Genomic DNA, 10062 nt, shown 5'->3' on the forward strand with positions numbered 1-10062 from the left:
GAGCGGGAGAGAGAGAAAGGGAGAGAGAGAGAGAGAAGAGAGGAGTGTGTGTGTGTCTACCTGATTGTGTTTAACTCCAGGAGCTCGTAGCATCCTGACATAAGAGATGGCAGCATCCCCCCTCCTCTTCACCTTCTTGATGTGAGCCTGAGAAACACAGGGTTATTCCCCCTCTAACTAGAGAGAGGAGGGTTATTCCCCCTCTAACTAGAGAAAAAGGGTTATTCCCCCTCTAACTAGAGAAACACAGGGTTATTCCCCCTCTAACTAGAGAGAGGAGGGTTATTCCCCCTCTAACTAGAGAAACACAGGGTTATTCCCCCTCTAACTAGAGAGAGGAGGGTTATTTCCCCTCTAACTAGAGAGAGGAGGGTTATTCCCCCTCTAACTAGAGAAACACAGGGTTATTCCCCCTCTAACTAGAGAAACACAGGGTTATTCCCCCTCTAACTAGAGAAACACAGGGTTATTCCCCCTCTAACTAGAGGAACACAGGGTTATTCCCCCTCTAACTAGAGAGAGGAGGGTTATTTCCCCTCTAACTAGAGGAACACAGGGTTATTCCCCTTCTAACTAGAGGAACACAGGGTTATTCCCCCTCTAACTAGAGAGAGGAGGGATATTCCCCCTTAACTAGAGAGAGGAGGGTTATTCCCCCTCTAACTAGAGGAACACAGGATTATTCCCCCTCTAACTAGAGAAACACAGGGTTATTCCCCCTCTAACTAGAGGAACACAGGGTTATTCCCCCTCTAACTAGAGAAACACAGGGTTATTCCCCCTTAACTAGAGAAACACAGGGTTATTCCCCCTTAACTAGAGGAACACAGGGTTATTCCCCCTCTAACTAGAGGAACACAAGGTTATTCCCCCTCTAACTAGAGGAACACAGGGTTATTCCCCCTCTAACTAGAGAGAGGAGGGATATTCCCCCTTAACTAGAGGAACACAAGGTTATTCCCCCTCTAACTAGAGGAACACAGGGTTATTCCCCCTCTAACTAGAGAGAGGAGGGATATTCCCCCTTAACTAGAGAGAGGAGGGTTATTCCCCCTCTAACTAGAGGAACACAGGATTATTCCCCCTCTAACTAGAGAAACACAGGGTTATTCCCCCTCTAACTAGAGGAACACAGGGTTATTCCCCCTCTAACTAGAGAAACACAGGGTTATTCCCCCTTAACTAGAGAAACACAGGGTTATTCCCCCTTAACTAGAGGAACACAGGGTTATTCCCCCTCTAACTAGAGGAACACAAGGTTATTCCCCCTCTAACTAGAGGAACACAGGGTTATTCCCCCTCTAACTAGAGAGAGGAGGGATATTCCCCCTTAACTAGAGAGAGGAGGGTTATTCCCCCTCTAACTAGAGAAACACAGGGTTATTCCCCCTCTAACTAGAGGAACACAGGGTTATTCCCCCTCTAACTAGAGAAACACAGGGTTATTCCCCCTTAACTAGAGAAACACAGGGTTATTCCCCCTCTAACTAGAGAAACACAGGGTTATTCCCCCTCTAACTAGAGAAACACAGGGTTATTCCCCCTCTAACTAGAGAAACACAGGGTTATTCCCCCTCTAACTAGAGAAACACAGGGTTATTCCCCCTCTAACTAGAGAAACACAGGATTATTCCCCCTCTAACTAGAGAAACACAGGGTTATTCCCCCTCTAACTAGAGAAACACAGGGTTATTCCCCCTCTAACTAGAGAGAGGAGGGATATTCCCCCTTAACTAGAGAGAGGAGGGTTATTCCCCCTTAACTAGAGAAACACAGGGTTATTCCCCCTCTAACTAGAGAAACACAGGGTTATTCCCCCTCTAACTAGAGGAACACAGGGTTATTCCCCCTCTAACTAGAGGAACACAGGGTTATTCCCCCTCTAACTAGAGAGAGGAGGGTTATTTCCCCTCTAACTAGAGGAACACAGGGTTATTCCCCCTCTAACTAGAGAAACACAGGGTTATTCCCCCTCTAACTAGAGGAACACAGGGTTATTCCCCCTCTAACTAGAGAGAGGAGGGTTATTTCCCCTCTAACTAGAGGAACACAGGGTTATTCCCCCTCTAACTAGAGAGAGGAGGGATATTCCCCCTTAACTAGAGAGAGGAGGGTTATTCCCCCTCTAACTAGAGAAACACAGGGTGTTCCCCCTCCTCCCTACCTCCAGTCTGGATCCCCCCCCCCCCCCTCCAGTCAGGACCCCTCCTCCCTACCCCCAGTCTGGACCCCCCCCTCCAGTCAGGACCCCTCCTCCCTACCTCCAGTCTGCGTATGACCAGGTCGTATTTAGGTTCACATTCCAGTAGCTGAACTCTCTCTAGTAGCGACTCCATCTTGGATTCAGACTGTTTCATGGCACTATGCACTTCCTGCTGGAGCAGACCCTGGACCTGTGGAGAACATACACCTGGTTACTACACACACCTGGTTACTACACACCCCTGGTTACTACACACCCCTGGTTACTACACACACACCAGACCCTAGACCTGTGGAGAACACACACCTGGTTACTACACACACCTGGTTACTACACACACACCAGACCCTGGACCTGTGGAGAACACACAACTGGTTACTACACACACCTGGTTACTACACACACCTGGTTACTACACACACATCAGACCCTGGACCTGGGGAGAACACACAACTGGTTATGACACACACACCTGGTTACTACACACACACCAGACCCTGGACCTGGGGAGAACACACACCTGGTTAGGACACACACACCTGGTTACCACCTGGTTACTACACACACCCCTAGTTACTACACACACACCTGGTTACTACACACACACACACACCTGTACCAGAGCACCCCAGACCCTGTACCAGAATGCACCAGACCCTGTACCAGAATGCACCAGACCCTGTACCAGAATGCACCAGACCCTGTACCAGAACGCACCAGACCCTGTACCAGAACGCACCAGACCCTGTACCAGGACACACCAGACCAGACCCTGTACCAGGACACACCAGACCCTGTACCAGGACCCACCAGACCAGACCCTGTACCAGAACACACCAGACCCTGTACCAGAACACACCAGACCCTGTACCAGAACACACCAGACCTTGTACCAGGACACACCAGACCCTGTACCAGGACACACCAGACCCTGTACCAGGACACACCAGACCCTGTACCAGGACACACCAGACCCTGTACCAGGACACACCAGACCCTGTACCAGAACACGCCAGATCCTGTACCAGGACCCACCAGACCCTGTACCAGGACACACCAGACCCTGTACGAGGACACACCAGACCCTGTACCAGGACACACCAGACCCTGTACCAGAACACACCAGACCAGACCCTGTACCAGAACACACCAGACCCTGTACCAGGACCCACCAGACCAGACCCTGTACCAGAACACACCAGACCCTGTACCAGAACACACCAGACCCTGTACCAGAACACACCAGACCCTGTACCAGGACACACCAGACCCTGTACCAGAACACACCAGACCCTGTACCAGGACCCACCAGACCAGACCCTGTACCAGGACACACCAGACCAGACACTGTACCAGGACACACCAGACCCTGTACCAGGACACACCAGACCCTGTACCAGAACACACCAGACCAGACCCTGTACCAGGACACACCAGACCCTGTACCAGGACACACCAGACCAGACCCTGTACCAGGACACACCAGACCAGACCCTGTACCAGGACCCACCAGACCCTGTACCAGGACCCACCAGACCCTGTACCAGAACACACCAGACCCTGTACCAGAAAACACCAGACCCTGTACCAGGACCCACCAGACCAGACCCTGTACCAGAACCCACCAGACCCTGGACCAGGACACACCAGACCCTGTACCAGGACACACCAGACCAGACCCTGTACCAGGACCCACCAGACCCTGTACCAGGACCCACCAGACCCTGTACCAGAACACACCAGACCCTGTACCAGAAAACACCAGACCCTGTACCAGGACACACCAGACCAGACCCTGTACCAGGACACACCAGACCCTGTACCAGGACACACCAGACCCTGTACCAGAACACACCAGACCAGACCCTGTACCAGGACACACCAGACCCTGTACCAGGACACACCAGACCAGACCCTGTACCAGGACACACCAGACCAGACCCTGTACCAGGACCCACCAGACCCTGTACCAGGACCCACCAGACCCTGTACCAGAACACACCAGACCCTGTACCAGAAAACACCAGACCCTGTACCAGGACCCACCAGACCAGACCCTGTACCAGAACCCACCAGACCCTGTACGAGGACACACCAGACCCTGTACCAGGACACACCAGACCCTGTACCAGAACACACCAGACCAGACCCTGTACCAGAACACACCAGACCCTGTACCAGGACCCACCAGACCAGACCCTGTACCAGAACACACCAGACCCTGTACCAGAACACACCAGACCCTGTACCAGAACACACCAGACCCTGTACCAGGACACACCAGACCCTGTACCAGAACACACCAGACCCTGTACCAGGACCCACCAGACCAGACCCTGTACCAGGACACACCAGACCAGACCCTGTACCAGGACACACCAGACCCTGTACCAGGACACACCAGACCCTGTACCAGAACACACCAGACCAGACCCTGTACCAGGACACACCAGACCCTGTACCAGGACACACCAGACCAGACCCTGTACCAGGACACACCAGACCAGACCCTGTACCAGGACCCACCAGACCCTGTACCAGGACCCACCAGACCCTGTACCAGAACACACCAGACCCTGTACCAGAAAACACCAGACCCTGTACCAGGACCCACCAGACCAGACCCTGTACCAGAACCCACCAGACCCTGGACCAGGACACACCAGACCCTGTACCAGGACACACCAGACCCTGTACCAGGACCCACTAGACCCTGTACCAGGACCCACCAGACCCTGTACCAGGACCCACCTGACCCTGTACCAGGACACACCAGACCCTGTACCAGAACACACCAGACCAGACCCTGTACCAGAACACACCAGACCAGACCCTGTACCAGAACACATCAGACCCTGTACCAGAACACACCAGACCAGACCCTGTACCAGAACACACCAGACCCTGTACCAGGACCCACCAGACCCTGTACCAGGACCCACCTGACCCTGTAACAGAACACACCAGACCCTGTACCAGAACACACCAGACCCTGTACCAGGACACACCAGACCAGACCCTGTACCAGGACCCACCAGACCCTGTACCAGGACCCACCAGACCCTGTACCAGGACACACCAGACCCTGTACCAGGACACACCAGACCCTGTACCAGGACACACCAGACCCTGTACCAGGACACACCAGACCAGACCCTGTACCAGGACCCACCAGACCCTGTACCAGGACACACCAGACCCTGTACCAGGACACACCAGACCCTGTACCAGGACACACCAGACCCTGTACCAGGACACACCAGACCCTGTACCAGGACACACCAGACCCTGTACTAGAACACACCAGACCCTGTACCAGAACACACCAGACCAGACCCTGTACCAGGACACACCAGACCCTGTACCAGAACACACCAGACCCTGTACCAGGACACACCAGACCCTGTACCAGGACACACCAGACCCTGTACCAGAACACACCAGACCCTGTACCAGAACACACCAGACCAGACCTTGTACCAGGACACACCAGACCCTGTACCAGAACACACCAGACCCTGTACCAGGACACACCAGACCCTGTACCAGGACACACCAGACCCTGTACCAGGACACACCAGACCAGACCTTGTACCAGGACACACCAGAACCTGTACCAGGACACACCAGACCCTGTACCAGGACACACCAGACCCTGTACCAGGACACACCAGACCCTGTACCAGGACACACCACAAGGCTGTGTTCAGCAGGACACAACGCACCATTCCACAACAGAAAGCCAATTAAGAGTCATGCCAATTGAGTATAACCAGACTGCTTACCTCACACTTGGAGAACATCTTGGTTGGCTGGTCAGAGTCAGGTGACCCAGCTTCATGCTCTCTGGTCCTCTTCCTCATCCTGGTAAGAATGAAGACAGAATGGTTCATACGACACTAAACCAACAGTTAGTTACAGTTCTGGATGGTTAATTACTATATATGAAATATGTAACTATATGAAAACATATAGACCAGACCCCTTCTCATGGTAGGATGGGAACCAATATCTCCTGAATGAAAACATGGCTGTCTCATGGTAGGATGGGAACCAATATCTCCTGAATGAAAACATGGCCGTCTCATGGTAGGATGGGAACCCATATCCCCTGAATGAAAACATGGCTGTCTCATGGTAGGATGGGGGATGGGAACCCATATCTCCTGAATGAAAACATGTCTGTCTCATGGTAGGATGGGAACCCATATCTCCTGAATGAAAACATGGCTGTCTCATGGTAGGATGGGGGATGGGAACCCATATCTCCTGAATGAAAACATGGCTGTCTCATGGTAGGATGGGAACCAATATCTCCTGAATGAAAACATGGCCGTCTCATGGTAGGATGGGAACCCATATCCCCTGAATGAAAACATGGCTGTCTCATGGTAGGATGGGGGATGGGAACCCATATCTCCTGAATGAAAACATGTCTGTCTCATGGTAGGATGGGAACCCATATCTCCTGAATGAAAACATGGCTGTCTCATGGTAGGATGGGGGATGGGAACCCATATCTCCTGAATGAAAACATGGCTGTCTCATGGTAGGATGGGAACCCATATATCCTGAATGAAAACATGGCTGTCTCACTTTCTGACCACTTCTCTCTCTCTCTCATATATATATATCTGTAAAGTTTTGTTCAAAGCAAAAGGGGTCAGAGAGTGACTCATATCAAATGAACAACCCCTACATGTTGTCCAAGGCCAACCACCAAAACAAGGCCATCTCATGGTAGGATGGGGGATGGGAACCCATAAATGAACAACCCCTACATGTTGTCCAAGGCCAACCACCAAAACAAGGCCATCTCATGGTAGGATGGGGGATGGGAACCCATAAATGAACAACCCCTACATGTTGTCCAAGGCCAACCACCAAAACAAGGCCATCTCATGGTAGGATGGGGGATGGGAACCCATAAATGAACAACCCCTACATGTTGTCCAAGGCCAACCACCAAAACAAGGCCATCTCATGGTAGGATGGGGGATGGGAACCCATAAATGAACAACCCCTACATGTTGTCCAAGGCCAACCACCAAAACAAGGCCATCTCATGGTAGGATGGGGGATGGGAACCCATAAATGAACAACCCCTACATGTTGTCCAAGGCCAACCACCAAAACAAGGCTTCAGAAAAGGCCTTCTGTGACACAGGAAACAAAACTGTAAAGTAGCAACGTCATTAAGAACATATTTTCATGAATATTAACATTAAAAACTTTTAATATTATAAATGTTTAAAAATATATATACAATTTCGAAATCAAAGTGCATGTGCAGGCCAAGTCAAGTTCTTCCACACCAATCTCGAAAAAAAAAACATGTTTTTTGTTGTTGTATGTACCTGGCTTTGTGCACGAGGGGGGAGGCATTGTTTGGGGTTTGAGGCTGGGTTTCTGTACAGGGGGGGGGGGTAGGCTGGGTTTCTGTACAGCACTTTGAAGACATCTGCTGATGTAAAAAAAAGGGGCTTTATAAATACATCTGATTGATTGTTACGCTGAAAACAGGATAGGGACTTCCCCAAACTGTTGCCACAAAGTGGGAAGGACGGAATCATCTAGAATGTCAATGTATGTTATTAAGATTTCTCCTTCAGTGGAACTAAAGGAGCCCGAACCATGAAAAAAAAACAGCCCCAGACCATTATTCCTCCTCCACCAAACTTTACAGTTGGCACTATGCAAACCCAGATTTGTCTGTCAGACTGCCAGATGGAGAAGCGTGATTTATTTCTCCGGAGGACATGTTTCCGCTGCTCCAGAGTCCAACGGCGGCGAACAATAAGGAAACTCTGGCAAGACAGAGACATTTAAAAGAAACCTGAAACCTTTACACGTTTTGAAAGTGTTTATGTTCATAAACATGATCTCCAGCTATGTTGTTGACATTTTGCAGTTTCGTTTCTAGGGTCAAGGAACAACACTTTTTGTTTTTTTTGAATGGGTGGCCCTTGGACTAATAACTATCAATTGTATTTCCTAGTTGGCAAGCTAATAACATTTGCAAATTGGACTCGAACCAGTCACACTCGAAGTACCGTTACCTATCGCTCCACAAATACCGTGGCCCTTACCGTACACGGTGGATACAACTATTTTAAGATCTCAAGAGACATTTCACACCGGTTACACCAACACAATTCTGGTTTAAAGATACAACAAAAAATATGCACATTTGCACAAAAATCCACCCTCGGTCTATAGCCCACTAACATTTCCTTGCAATCGGGATGCAGGAACAAAAAAAATAACGTTGTAGTTACCTAGATAACGTTAAATTCCTAACGTTAATAAGCTACGGCACTAAAGCATTTCACCAATCGCTCCAACATTTACACTGAATTAAGAGAGAAATCAACGTGAAAACTAACCTGGTTTCGATCTTCTTCTTCTTTTAAATGAAGCAGAAGATTTTAAGGTTTTCAATGTTTTTGACTCTCCAAAAGGAAGGGGTTTCCTTCTTGTCAAGTAGCTCCGTTAGCATCTGCCGAATCGGAGGGAAAAAAAGAGAGCACCGATTCCTGGGTTACCGGAAACTAAACTCCATCCGTAAATCTCGAAGAATATCGCGAGAACTCTTCAAACATCTGGCGTGACTTGGTGGGGTTTGAGACCATTCATTCATTTCTCTGTGCTTGATGTAAAAGTCACATAGATTTATTTACATGACAAAATATATTAATTTGACAATATATTAACATTCCTCAACGATACACGTAGTAATAAACAGATTAGGAATATTTTTTTGAGTGATATATACACCATTTTTTGTGGTCGAATATCTATGGGGATATTACAATGGGGGAAAGCGTGGAAAATGGCTAAAACATATTGTATCTGTAACAAGGTAAAGGAAGTTTAATTTAAAATGTGACATGGAATTTGTCCTGTAAAATATGTTTTGGAAAGATTCAAGCTGAATATAATTGTGGTAAATGAGATAATTGTGATTTCTGTGGAATGGAGAAGGTATCGAACCATTTGTCATTAGTTTGTTGTTTTATTTATAGGATAATTTTTTGGGGGGATTGACGTACAACACTTTTGTTTACGAAGAAAACAGGACAGGTTGTACAATTTTTAATGGTTTTGATATAATTATTTATTTCCCGAAATGATGACATTGAGGAAGATGTGGGATATTTAATTCAACTGCCAATTTAACTTGTGCCCCCAGACATTGACTCTGTACCGGTACCCCCTGTATATAGCCTCCACATTGACTCTGTACCGTAATACCCTGTATATAGCCTCCACATTGACTCTGTACCGGTACCCCCTGTATATAGCCTCCACATTGACTCTGTACCGGTACCCCCTGTATATAGCCTCTACATTGACTCTGTACCAGTACCACCTGTATATAACCTCCACATTGACTCTGTACCGTAATACCCTGTATATAGCCTCCACATTGACTCTGTACTGGTACCCCCTGTATATAGCCTCCACACTGACTCTGTACCGGTACCCCCTGTATATAGCCTCCACATTGACTCTGTACCGGTACCCCCTGTATATAGCCTCCACACTGACTCTGTACCGTTACCCCCTGTATATAGCCTCCACATTGACTCTGTACCGTAATACCCTGTATATAGCCTCCACTTTGACTCTGTACCGTAATACCCTGTATATAGCCTCCACATTGACTCTGTACCGGTAGCCCCTGTATATAGCCTCCACCTTGACTCTGTACCGGTACCCCCTGTATATAGCCTCCACATTGACTCTGTACCGGTACCCCCTGTATATAGCCTCCACACTGACTCTGTACCGTTACCCCCTGTATATAGCCTCCACATTGACTCTGTACCGTAATACCCTGTATATAGCCTCCACAT

At 48.9% G+C, this 10062-nt stretch overlaps 1 protein-coding gene across 2 annotated transcripts in view; it reads right to left on the reverse strand.

Moving 5' to 3' along the window:
- LOC118936636 (activating transcription factor 7-interacting protein 1-like) overlaps positions 1–8745 on the reverse strand; it is a 16588-nt gene extending 7843 nt beyond the window's left edge. The window contains exons 1-5 of one of the 2 annotated variants that reach the window (XM_036973396.1): positions 8590–8743; positions 7906–8010; positions 5989–6067; positions 2262–2393; positions 61–147 (exon numbers count right to left, since the gene is read on the reverse strand). In XM_036973396.1, coding sequence (XP_036829291.1) covers positions 61–147; positions 2262–2393; positions 5989–6067; positions 7906–7964 — 357 coding nt within the window. In that variant the 5' untranslated portion in view covers positions 7965–8010; positions 8590–8743. Of the gene's footprint in view, positions 1–60; positions 148–2261; positions 2394–5988; positions 6068–7905; positions 8011–8589 lie in introns of both variants that reach the window. The other variant, XM_036973397.1, reaches the window with a different exon arrangement.
- Between the last annotated feature and the right edge of the window lie 1317 nt (positions 8746–10062).

The sequence above is a fragment of the Oncorhynchus mykiss genome, unplaced genomic scaffold, assembly GCF_013265735.2.
Source record: "Oncorhynchus mykiss isolate Arlee unplaced genomic scaffold, USDA_OmykA_1.1 un_scaffold_246, whole genome shotgun sequence".
Taxonomy (NCBI): domain Eukaryota; kingdom Metazoa; phylum Chordata; class Actinopteri; order Salmoniformes; family Salmonidae; genus Oncorhynchus; species Oncorhynchus mykiss.